Source organism: Lipotes vexillifer, unplaced genomic scaffold, assembly GCF_000442215.2.
Source record: "Lipotes vexillifer unplaced genomic scaffold, Lipotes_vexillifer_v1.1 scaffold1699, whole genome shotgun sequence".
Taxonomy (NCBI): Eukaryota; Metazoa; Chordata; class Mammalia; order Artiodactyla; family Lipotidae; genus Lipotes; species Lipotes vexillifer.
In genome coordinates this window covers 1,639,906-1,651,881 of record NW_006796961.1, presented here as the reverse complement: position 1 = coordinate 1,651,881, position 11,976 = coordinate 1,639,906, and the positions used below count along the sequence as shown (strand labels likewise).

Sequence of the window (11,976 nt, the reverse complement as noted above, 5' to 3'; positions counted from 1 at the left end):
CCACCCGCCAAAGCAAGCAGGTCCTACACAGCCCTGCAGTGTTGGGCCAACACACAGACACATGCCCTGAGAAGACAGGCCTCACACACACTCTCACACGTCCTGACAGGCCAGCCACACACTAACCCACAGCCAACCAGACACACACATGCCCCTGGACCATGCTGCGGGGCTCTGGGCTTCCCAACCAGTCTCTACCCCCACCCAGAGATCCTGGTGCTTCCTCTCTCCAACCATCGCCGCCCCCCACCCCCGCCCCCGCTCCCGGCCTGCTGTTTGTCACTTCCCCTAGGAGGCCCAGCTCAGCAGCCTCAGTCCCTGGTGGGATGCGGGCCTGTTTTGTCAGCACATCCCCCGTAAGTGGGGCACCTGGGATCTCAGCCATGCTCAGGCCCCCCAAGACCTCGCCAGCAGTGGGGGGCACAGAAACAGCTTTGTGGGAAACTCCCCTCATGCCCAGCTGAGTCAGCCTGAGGAGACAGACTCTCCTTCCTGCTTCCAAGAAAACCGAGCAGCTTCCTCTCCAGGAGAGGGGTGAGGGACCCCCCAAACCACAGAGGTGGAGGAGGGAAGTAACTGGAAAGCCAGGGGTTCCTGGGGGAGGGCCTCCGAGATCCTCAGCCTCTTCCTGCCAGCTGCCTGTCCACACCCAGGGGCAGGGACGAGGGAGCCTGGGTGCTATGACTTGCGGGTTCTCGTCCTGGCCTGCCCACTAGCTGACTCACAGGCAGCCCCCAGCCCAGTTTCCTGGTGAGGGCCCTGCCGGCCAGTAGGCCAGGGGGGAGGGGGGTCGCCAGGCTATTTATAAGAAGGAGAAGTCCCTCCTGCCAAGGCCAAAAGCCCCAGAGAGACCCGTAGGTGGGGGGGGGGGGTGGTGGCAAACTTCCTCCTTATCCAGTGCCCCAGGCCCCGGGCCCCTGGGCATGAGGGAAGCCTGGGCACAGACTCCTCAGCCAGATGCTGGTCTGGAGCCCAGGGCCTGGGCAGTACCCAGATGCTAGTCTGGGCACCCAGGGCAGACGGAGGAGGGGGCTATCCTCACACCTTCCTCACAGGAACGGCCAGCCTTGGCGCCAGTGGGGCGGCATGAGGTGGTGGCACCCAGGCTAGAAGGGTGAAACTGGCAGGGGCTTGGAACCGGCTGTACCAGCTTAGCTGGGCCCCCGCCCTCCCTCACTGGCCCAATCCCCACCCCCTGGTCAAACACCCATGCAGAGAGCATGCTGACCTGCCCCCAAACACACCAGCAGCCCTCTGCCCTGTGCCCAAGCCCGGATAAATGAGACCTTTCATGAAAGGGCCTGCAGAGTTTGGCATACAGTTGGCACTGCATAAATGCCTCTCTGATTGTCATTATCCACATAAAAAGTGGCTAATGCTCTGGAGCCAGACAGCTCAGGTTCTAGGTCAAGTCCAGTGCTTATAGCTGTGGGATATCAGGCAAGTTCCTTACCTTCCTGTGCCTAAGTTTTCTAGTCTGTTAAATGGGGCTACAAATGGCATGCATTTCGCTGGGTTGTTGGAAGCAGGCAATGAATTATTCTATGTAAACCACTTAGAAGAGTGCCTGGCCCATGGTAAGAGCCGTATAAGTGTTAGCTACAAAAATAATAATTATTATTTCTCAGTCTGTTTGCCTATCTTAAGGGTCTCTGAGTCGTGCTGTCTGCATGACTCTAACCCTGCATCCCTCCCTGCCCTGACCCCCACCCCCCATACATCCACTTTTCCTTGCTGGGTCCTTGGCCTCCATCTCTACCCTTACTGGGCCAGTCTCACCTCTCTCCAGGACTCCCCTGGCATGGGCAGCCTCAGCACTGGTCAGGGCTGACTCACTGTGGCCTCCTGGCCCGTGGGACCTGCAGGTTGGCTTCCTGATATGCTGCCCTCCAGCCAGGCCTGCCCAGCCCCCCGACGTTGCCCGCTGCGCCCCCGCAGGGCCCAGCCAGATGTCAGCTGCAGTTATTAGCATGGGCAGGAGACACAGGCCTGGCAGCTTGCCTGCCAGACTCAGCGGCCACTGGAATCTCCCTTGAGCCTGAGGCGGGGGAGGGGAGCAGTTCAAGCAAGGGAGGAGGAGAGGGGGTACCCAGGGATCACAAGGACCCTCCAAAGATGGGGACACCCCCAGCTTCTCATGGGACCTTCCTCCCCAAAGCCACTGCTCTGCTGGACTTCCCCCAGCCCCCACAGAGCTCAGTTTCTCTTGTGCCTCTTTCGTTTTCCTTCTCTCCTCCACACTTGGTGAGCTCTGCGCTTGCCCTACAAAGTCTGGCTAGCCCCCCTCCCTCAGCCTCTCTCTACCCTAAAGAAACGTCCATGCTCCCAAAAGACAGAGGCCTCACACTCTCTCTGAGTGAGAGAGAGAGAGACTGAGCTCACCTCTGGTTCTAGTGGCTCACAGCCTGTCTGCTTGGAAGTCCCACCTTAAGTCTAACTGGAAGCCTCACCATCTAAACCTTCACCCATTCCTGGGGAAGGGGCTCTGGAGGGGTTCCCTCAGATGAGGGAGACAACTCAGATGAGGGAAAGGATCCCCCTTTTAGGTATTCTGGATGGTGAGGCGACCAGCACACTGAAACAGGAGTAGGGACCGTCACCCACATAAGTGAAGAGGGGACACCCCAGCCCCTAGGGATGTATGGGGGGAGGGGCCCCAGACCTCCTGGCAGAAAGTAAGGGCACCCAGCTCGAGGTCGGAGGCAGCCGTGCCAGCCCGCCCAGGCACCGGGGTCGCCTCGAGGCACTGACCCGCCCCCTCCACGCCCGTCGGGCCGGGGGCGAAGTCCGACCCATGCCCGCGGGCAGGCGGGGACCTGCCTGGCTGGGTCGAGTCGGGCAGGGCCTCGCAGGACGCGGCCCCAGAGCGGCTGGGTGGGGCCGGGCCAGGCGGCCGGGGCTGGTCGGGACTAGCAGTCCTGGGGCCCTGGCGCGCCCTGGGACCTGGCAGATCGGGGCAGCCGGCTCCTGGCCGGGGCTCCGGGACAGCGTTAACCCCACCCCTTCCTGTGCCCTTATATGGGCGGCGGGGAGAGACTCCGGGGGCCGCCCCGCCCCCAATCCTGCCCGCGGACTCCGGCCTGTTGCCATGGCCACCAGGCCCCGGTGAGTCCCCCTCCGTCAGGCCGATGGAATCGTCCCGGACTGCCAGCCTCGGCGATCGCCTGTGGGCGCCAAGGGCTGAACCATTGCTTGGGTGGGGATCGACGACTGGAGGCCTCTGCGGCGGGGCCTGTCCCACGACCCTAGCTTCCTCTGGGGTCGCAAGCCCAGGTTCCTCTTACGAGGCGCAGAACCCGGCTGGACCCAGGGCGGGGCGCATGGTCCCGTAGGATTCGAGTGACGGAGGCAGGGCCCGGTTCCTTTCCCCCGGGCTGTTGCCACACTTCCTGCCGCGGCGCTCTTTCCCCAGCCTGTTTCTAAGGAAGGAGTGGGGTTGGGCGACCGCGCCCCGGCCGTCGGGCTGGGTCTAGGCACCAGGAGCCGACGCTGTGTCGGTCAAGCCCAGGGTCACTGGGGGAGGTCTTTGGGGTGGGGACAGAGTATACAGGCACCTAGAGGTCACCCACAAGAGGGGACGCCGATCGTGGAAGATGCAGCAGTCCAGGTCCCCAGGATCCTCAAAAGACCTCTCATGTCTCAACCGGAGACCCTCTGTCAGTACTATCTCAGTACTGAAGGGGTGCCCCGACCCTTCTAATTCTCCGTCGGGCCTTCGCAGATGACCCCCAGTGACCTCCAACCTCTGACAGTGTCCTAATCTTCTACCCCACATATTTTCCTTGACTCAGTGTACCCCAGGACCCTCACTCACTTTTTCCATATTTAGGACCCCCAATTCCTTCCCCTTCCAACTTGTGGGGGACTCTCAGTCTCTCCCATGGACTCCAGGACCCCTACTCATTTTCTGCATAATGGGTGTCCAGCAGCTCCCGTGTACACTTTTGATCGCTCCCCCTCCTCACTTTTCCTGGGTTCAGTTCCTCCCGTGAAAATTCCAGTCCCTCAGCTCTTCTGTACCCTGGACCCCCACTCAATTTCTGAGTCAGGCGTCTCCTTACCACTCCCCCACCTACCCTGCTTAACCCTCCTGTCTCTCCTTTGGGGGGGGTCTCTCAGTGTATTCTCAGCCCCCCAGCCCCTCTGGAAGACTCCAGATCCCTCAGGCCTTTCCGTGTGCAGCTCGGGACCACCCCCGTCCCCCCAACACACACACACTTGCTCTGTACCAGTTCCTCGTATCCCTCATCGAGTACTCCAGGGGAGTCATCGCCCTCCCTGAAGCCTCTCCCCGTGTACCTCTGACCGCCCCAGCGCCCCCTTCCCCGCGCACCAGAGTCCTCTGAGCCCCTCCCCCTGCAGTCGCTCCGAGCCACCCAGCCCGTGGCCGCTGTTTACAAGGACACGCGCTTCCTGACAATGACGCGAGCCGCCTCCTCCCCTTCCCCACGCTCCAGGAGGGGGGCGCGGGGGCCCGGCTCGGGCGACCGCCAATCGGAGCGCACTTCCGCAGCTGACAATCGCCGTATAAAGGCGTGTGGCTCCGGCTGAGCGGCCGGGACCTTGAGCGCGTCCAGGCCAGCATCGGAGCTAACGGGGAGCGGGGAGCAAAGGGGACGGCAACACGAAGAAAGCGAGTGCGCCAGAGGGGGGCAGAGGGGCTAGAGAAGCCGCACAGAGCTTCCGTGCACAGCCGCCTGTTGGCCTCTCTCGGCCCGTACAGGCCCCCGGGAACGCGCGTCCAGACACCTGGTCCAGCCACCTCCGCGGACTGCGCGCGTCTCGCTGCAGCGAGGCTCGGGGCGGCCCCGCAGGGACCCTCAGACCGACCGGGCCGCCCGGATGTGCACTAAAATGGAACAGCCCTTCTACCACGACGACTCATACGCAGCGGCCGGATACGGCCGGACCCCGGGCGGCCTCTCTCTACACGACTACAAACTCCTGAAACCCAGCCTGGCGCTCAACCTGGCCGACCCCTACCGAAATCTTAAAGCACCCGGAGCGCGGGGCCCCGGCCCAGAGGGCAGCGGTGGCGGCAGCTACTTTTCCAGCCAGGGCTCGGACACCGGCGCGTCGCTCAAGCTCGCCTCATCGGAGCTGGAGCGCCTGATCGTCCCCAACAGCAACGGCGTGATCACGACGACGCCCACGCCCCCGGGACAGTACTTTTACCCCCGCGGGGGTGGCAGTGGTGGAGGTGCGGGGGGCGCAGGGGGCGGCGTCACCGAGGAGCAGGAAGGCTTCGCCGACGGCTTTGTAAAAGCCCTGGACGACCTGCACAAGATGAACCACGTGACGCCCCCCAACGTGTCCCTGGGCGCCAGCGGGGGGCCCCCGGCCGGGCCCGGGGGCGTATATGCCGGCCCGGAGCCGCCTCCCGTCTACACCAACCTCAGCAGCTATTCTCCAGCCTCTGCGACCTCCGGAGGAGCCGGGGCCACCGTCGGGACTGGGAGCTCGTACCCGACGGCCACCATCAGCTACCTCCCACACGCGCCGCCCTTCGCCGGCGGTCACCCGGCTCAGCTGGGCCTGGGCCGCGGCGCCTCCACCTTCAAGGAGGAACCGCAGACCGTGCCTGAGGCGCGCAGCCGCGACGCCACGCCGCCGGTGTCCCCCATCAACATGGAAGACCAGGAGCGCATCAAAGTAGAGCGCAAGCGGCTGCGGAACCGGCTGGCGGCCACCAAGTGCCGGAAGCGGAAGCTGGAGCGCATCGCGCGCCTGGAGGACAAGGTGAAGACACTCAAGGCCGAGAACGCCGGGCTGTCCAGCACTGCCGGCCTCCTCCGCGAGCAGGTGGCCCAGCTCAAACAGAAGGTCATGACCCACGTCAGCAACGGCTGCCAGCTACTGCTTGGGGTCAAGGGACACGCCTTCTGAGCGCCCCCCTATCCCCCGTACGGACATTTTCCCAACCTGGACGGCTGGGCGCACGCCTCCCATGGGGCGAGGGGGCAGGCGGTGGGCACCGGCCCCGGGGCCTGGGGGCACCACAAACCACACTGGACTCCTGCCCGCCCGCTCTGCGGCCAGTCCTTCCACCTCGACGTTTACAAGCCCCCCTTCCACGTTTTTTTTGTATTTTTTTTTCTGCTGGACTCAATTCATATTGAATATAATATATTTGTGTATTTAACAGGGAGGGGAGGAGGGGGCGATTGCGGCGGAGCTGGCCCCGCCGACCGGTACTCAAGCCCTCGGAGATACTGGGGAGGGGACCCCCGCCCCCTGCCCTCCCCCCCTCTGCACGTACTGTGCGGAAGAAACGCGCAGTCGGGCTCTAAAGAATTTATTTTAAGATGTGTTTGTGTGTGTGTGTGCGTTTGTTGTTCTTACTTTTTATTGAATCTATTTAAGTAAAAAAAAAAAAAGGTTCTTTATTAATTTCTGTTGTCTTTTTTTCCAAGCCGGGCGGGCGGAGGGAGATTAGTGGGATGCCCCCACCCCACTGCGGTTTGTGGCTTGCTCCTGTAACTGTGTCAATCTCGCCAGCTTTGTTCAGACTTCTTGCGTCCCCAGCCTGGGTGTCCAACCCTTCTTGCGTCCCCCGATCTCCCGGGTTGGAAGGTGCAGGGCGGGGACCAGGTCCCGCAACTCCCCAGCACCGGGAGACAGGATGCCTGGGGCGAAACGCGCAGTGCGCAGGCGTGGCCCCGCCCAGCCGCGCGCGACGGGGCTTTCCCCGCTGACGCTACGGAAGCGCTGTCCAAACATGGGCTGATTCTGCCCAGTGACGCGACGGCGGTCTCTGGGCAGATTCCGGGAATCCCCTCCCCCGCTCTGCCGGGCAGGGCCGCGGCGCCGGGAAAGGGGCCGGGATTTTCCCAGGCTGGCGGCTACCAAGGCCCGGAAAGCCCCAGGCCTGGGTCCAGAGCGTCCGCGGTGGGCGGGCCGCACTCCAGAACCGCGGGAGCCACCCCAGAGTCTCCCCCATCGGGCTGGTGCCTGGGTCCTGCCGAGCCCACGCCCGCTCCGTCTCACCTGACCCGGGAGGGGGGATGCAGTTGCCTGCGCGTCGTTGCCGCCGCGATCCCCTCCCCACCCCCGCCAGGAAGGGCGGTGCCCGCCTGCCAGTTTCCCCTCCCGGGTGCCAGGCCGGGAGCTGGGCGACTGCCAGGTCTGGTTCTGCCGGGGCGGCTGCTCGGGCCGCCGGACGCCGCCGCCGCCCTCTCATGGGGCTGCCTCCCCCGCAGCTGTGACGGGTGCGAGGGCGGCTGGTGAGCCCCGATGGGGATCTGGCTGGCTTCGGAGCTGGAAGCCCCCAGAGCAGCAGAGAAAAACACAGATCGAGAAACCAAGCCACAGGGGCGAGGTGGGGTAGAACAGACGCTTCATTAATTCATTTATAAAGTACTGAACGACCTGGCCCTGAAGTCACAGACGGGACCAGGGCCGACAGACAATAAACAAGCAAACGTGATTCGGAGATAGTGGTAAGTGCTAGGAAGAAAACAAAATGGTCAAAGTGGTAGTGTGGGGCTGGGGAGGTTAGCTGCTTTGGAGAATGGATTGGGGACATGGAACTTTAATGAGGCGATTTTTCAGCAGCTTTGAAGCTGAGCCCTGAGAAAATCCTGAGTAACAGCCTTCTGGCAGAGGGAACAGCACATGCAAAGCTCCTGTGGCCGGAACAAGATCAGCCTGTTAAAGAACAGCAAGAAGGCTGTGTGCTGCAATGGAGTGAACCAGGAGTGGGGAGATGAGGTCAGGGAAGACCACGCAGGGCCTTGGGGAGGAGTGTAGATAAAATCCCAAGGCTGAGATGGGTGACCTTGGAGGGCATTAGGCTGGATAGCAGTATTAATAATGGGTCTATGGATTAAATGAGCTTGTCAGTCCTGTTCTGTGGAAGGAAATGGGGGCTCAGAGTGGCAAAGCCACTTGCCTGAACATGCACAGCATCAAACTGAGCTCCTTCAAACACTGTCTTGCTCCTAACACCTGCCTCCCAGCCTAATCCTCATCCTTCCACTTCAGGGGCAGAGGCACAGCCCTTCCAGCCTGGGGTGGTATAGAACTTGCAGCAGGGACTGTGCCTCTACCTCAAGCTCCCTCTCTTGGTTCTATGCTCAGGATTGGGTCCCCACCTTCTTCCAGCCCCAGGAACTTGGTCCTAATAACCATTAACAGAGCCCTGAGCTTCACGTACTTCATCTCTTCTAACGCGAAACGGTGAAATGTAGGTTTGTCTTTATTCCCATTTTGCTGTTAAAGAGACCCAGGGAAGATCACAGCTTAAGCGGCATTTGAACCCAGGCTGGCTGCTGTTTAGGTGTGTGCGCTGCTCTGCATGGCCAGGTTTCAGGTTGTATAAGGCAGCCTGGGACTTGCTCCCTGCAAGGGGCCAACAGCACCATCGCCCCCGGCCTCTCCACCCGTCTTCAGGCCAAGGAGAAAGAGGGAGGAGAGTAAGCAGTGAGCATGATGCAAGGCTGCCACCTTGTGGTGGAGATCAGTAACTACAATGTCAGTTTCCCAGGACACACCCTGGAGAAGGGGGTGGGGGGTGGTACCACGCCAGGACAAATCACACCAACACAGACTTACATCTGTCCCTAATACTTTATTAGTCACCTCTAGGCCTGTTCTCAGCTATGTGGGCTCCAAGGAGGGGGTCACCATTCACCAGCTCTCAGCTGGTAGCTTGAGAAAGCGTTGGCCTAGCCCTCTGGGGTCATGGACTGTAGAGTCTGAAGGGGCCTTTCCTGGGTCAGTATGGGGCACCCAGGTAGGGGCACAGATGGGGGCCAAGAGCCCAAGCCTGCCACCCCTCTGCCAGCCTAGTTGTGTTTGGAGAAATATTCCTTGCTGTCGTCCACACTGGGCTTGATTGTGTCACTGCCTGGCATCCAGCCAGCGGGACAGACTGTGGAAAAACAGGGGTGCACATATGAGGCTGGAGTGCCATATTCAAGGTAGAGCAGTAGTGAGGGGATAAAAAGAGGCAAAGCAAGAGCATGAGTTGCAGAAGAAAAAGCCTGGAGCCAAGTGGTCCAGGCCTAAGACCATGCCACATGGTAAGAGAAGCCCTCCAAGCCCAGCTGCAGGATTTTCTGACTGACAATTTTATTTTATTTATTTAGTTTTGGCCACACCATGTGGCACGTGGGATCTTAGTTCCCCGACCAGGGATTGAGTCCGTGCCCCCTGCAGTAGAAGCGCAGAGTCCTAACCAATGGACCACCAAGGAAGTCCCTATTTTATTATTTAGCTTTTTGGCCGCACCGTGTGGCTTGTGGGATCTTAGTTTCCCTGACCAGGGGAAACTCGAGCCCTCGGCAGTAAAAGTGCAAGAGTCCTAACCACTGGACCGCCAGGGAATTCCCTGGCTGACATTTTAATTTCTTTCTGGCTCCTTTAATTGCATCTTTCTCTCTTAGCCCCAGCCCCAGTGGACTTTGAGGGCCTGTGGTCAGGCTGTGGCCTTCACGTGAGAAGATATTCTGATCCAACTAACATTCAAGCCTGCCTTGGCACAGGCCTTCTCAAATACCTTCTACAGATTTCTATTACCTCCCCAGCTCCCCACCCTTATATTGGGGTATCTCTCCCACCAGACTAGAAACTTCCTGCAGACAAGGCCCTGAGTTAAATCTTCTTTGGGGCCCTCACAACCACCCCACACAAGCGACAGAGCGGGCAGTGAATGTATGTGTGCATGACAGAGGGGCTGCATATGTACCCATGTGTTAACACATGTGAATGTGGGTTTCGGCTCACCTTCCCCGTGCTCATCTGTGTACTGGAAGGCCTGGACCAGCCGCAGAGCCTCATCCACGGAGCGCCCCACAGGCAAATCGTTGATGGTGATCTGGCGAAGGACACCCTTGCCATCGATGATAAAGAGGCCCCTGAGATATCATAGTTCACAGTGAGGAGCCAGAGTTCCCACTGTCAGGACCCAGGGAGGGAGCACCATCTTCCTGCTAGCCACAGGGCTGGGGGCAGGGAGGGCATCACCCAAGAGTGATCCCCTCACTCTGAGGATGGGGGCTTCCTGAGGGTCCCACAGTACCTGTAGGCGATGCCCTCATCTTCCTTCAGCACGCCATAATCACGGGACAAGCTTCTGGTTACATCAGCCAGCAGGGGGATGTTCAGGGGGCCCAAGCCTCCCTCCTTCCGGGGGGTGTTGATCCTGTGGGTGGGGGAGACAGGGCTGGGACCTCAGGATGCCTGGCACAGCAGGGTCCTCACCCTTTGGGCCTGCATGTGATAAGGGCTGGAGAGGGAGTGCTGGAGGTGAGAGATAAGGGGCTTTTGAGCAACCCCCGGGGAGCGCCACCCACCCCACCCTGAAGTGGGTGCTGGGGCTGCTTCTCACAGCTGGGAAGACTAAGCTAATACTCTAGCAAAGTAGCTTCACATGTGCTGGTGGTTTCCAGCACCTTAAGGCAGAGAACCTGCCTTAGAGTCCCCATCCTCCTCTCTCTAGCTCTGTGTCATTGGGTCCAGCCCTTCACTCTCTTGAACTGGAGTTTCCACCTTGCTGAAATAGTTCATGGGAGGGAGGCTGTGTTGCCCTAAGTGAAAAAAAGCATCTGCTAACTCTCTACGCCACGAAACTAGTTTCCAAAAGCTAATTACTGTCATCATCATTGAGGACTTGGGAATCACTATTTCCACTATTTTCTTTTTTATGTGTGTGTTACGCGGGCCTCTCATGGTTGTGGCCTCTCCCGTTGCGGAGCACAGGCTCCGGACGCGCAGGCTCAGCGGCCATGGCTCATGGGCCCAGCCGCTCCGCGCATGTGGGATCTTCCCGGACCGGGGGCACGAACCCGTGTCCCCTGCATCGGCAGGCGGACTCTCAACCACTGCGCCACCAGGGAAGCCCCTCCATTATTTTCTTGATGGGAAAGGGAGGCGCAGAGGTTGAGCACCGGCCAGGAGAACACACAGCTCAGACCCTATAGAGGTGTAGGTTTAGCTGCACCCTTCCTCCTTACTGGTCCCCACTGGTCGTACCAAGCCAGGTGGGTGAACTGAGAGTCCACAGAGACGCCCAGCACATCGCAGTCCAGCTTGTGGAACTCCTCGGCACGCTCACTGAAAGCGATGATCTCCGTGGGGCACACGAAGGTAAAGTCCAGCGGGTAGAAAAAGAGGACCAAGTATTTTCCTGGGGAAGGGGGTGGGAATAGACAGGAGTTAGGGCTCAGTCCCTCTAATGCCTGTGCCCCGCCCCCACCAGGGCCCCCTCCAGGCCGCCCTCACCTTTGTAGTCTGAAAGCTTCACCTCCTTGAAGGCGCCATCCACCACGGCGGTGGCCTGGAATTCCGGGGCGGGCTTTCCGATGTGCGCGTTGCCGGAGGTCATGACTGAAAGCCGAGACCCCCGCCCGGTCAGTGCGCCCTGGACGACCCTTTGTCCTCGCTTCCCAAGGTCACGCTGCGTACCGGGCCCAGTTACTGAGTCAGAGCGGCGGAGGCAGCAGCACTGCCTCGCACCCTCTCCGGGACCAGGTTGGCACGGCCTTGAGATTTTGGGAGACCCGCCCCCCTGGACAGCTAGAGGGGCCGGGCACCTGCCGGCCGGCCCCCAGTTAGCGTGTCGGCCTGAGCGCGGTCGCGCAAGCCCACCGCCCCAGGAGGAGATGCCGCGAGCTGGGGGCGGGGAGCCTGGGGATGCGGCCTGTACTCCAAGGCTCTGGCCTCGTTTTTCCCCGCAAGGACAAAGGCAGCCAGTACGGCGGGCGGAAAACAAAGGCGGCCAGCGCTGAGGTCTGGATAGGGCCCGAGCTGCTCCAAGGGGACTCCCCGCAGCCCGATGCACTCCAGGTGTCCATACCTGCGTGGGAAAGGGCGGGACGCACAGACCCACAGACGCACAGACTCGCTTTCGCAGGGCGAAGTGTGCCCTGGGCCTTGGAGCCTTTTATAGTAGGCCCGAACCATGACGCCTAGCGCGGAGGGGTGGGCGGACTAGCGGAGCGGTCGGGTCCACTGCAAGCTCGGGGGAGGGAAAGA

The 11,976-nt window shown here is 60.8% G+C and overlaps 2 protein-coding genes across 2 annotated transcripts; one reads left to right on the top strand and one right to left on the bottom strand.

Moving 5' to 3' along the window:
• Nucleotides 1-4,559: 4,559 nt before the first annotated feature.
• JUNB (JunB proto-oncogene, AP-1 transcription factor subunit) lies at nt 4,560-6,386 on the top strand. Its single transcript, XM_007469099.1, has one exon. The coding sequence runs from the start codon at nt 4,843-4,845 to the stop codon at nt 5,884-5,886; it is 1,044 nt and encodes a 347-aa protein (XP_007469161.1). The 5' UTR covers nt 4,560-4,842; the 3' UTR covers nt 5,887-6,386.
• Nucleotides 6,387-8,553: 2,167 nt separating this feature from the next.
• PRDX2 (peroxiredoxin 2) lies at nt 8,554-11,468 on the bottom strand. Its single transcript, XM_007469098.1, has 5 exons — nt 11,224-11,468; nt 10,975-11,128; nt 10,022-10,144; nt 9,727-9,857; nt 8,554-8,872 (listed from the first exon to the last, which is right to left on the bottom strand). The coding sequence occupies exons 1-5, from the start codon at nt 11,324-11,326 to the stop codon at nt 8,787-8,789; spliced, it is 597 nt and encodes a 198-aa protein (XP_007469160.1). The 5' UTR covers nt 11,327-11,468; the 3' UTR covers nt 8,554-8,786.
• Nucleotides 11,469-11,976: the final 508 nt, after the last annotated feature.

Bases quoted from the DNA above. Each gene is read 5' to 3' on its own strand.
- JUNB (XM_007469099.1), top strand. From the start codon at position 4,843: ATGTGCACTAAAATGGAACAGCCCTTCTACCACGACGACTCATACGCA.
- PRDX2 (XM_007469098.1), bottom strand. From the start codon at position 11,326: ATGACCTCCGGCAACGCGCACATCGGAAAGCCCGCCCCGGAATTCCAG. The intron at 11,129-11,223 runs GTGAGGGCGGCC...CCCCTTCCCCAG, and splicing joins GAAGCTTTCAGACTACAAAG to GAAAATACTTGGTCCTCTTT. The intron at 9,858-10,021 runs GTACTGTGGGAC...ATGATATCTCAG, and splicing joins GATGAGGGCATCGCCTACAG to GGGCCTCTTTATCATCGATG.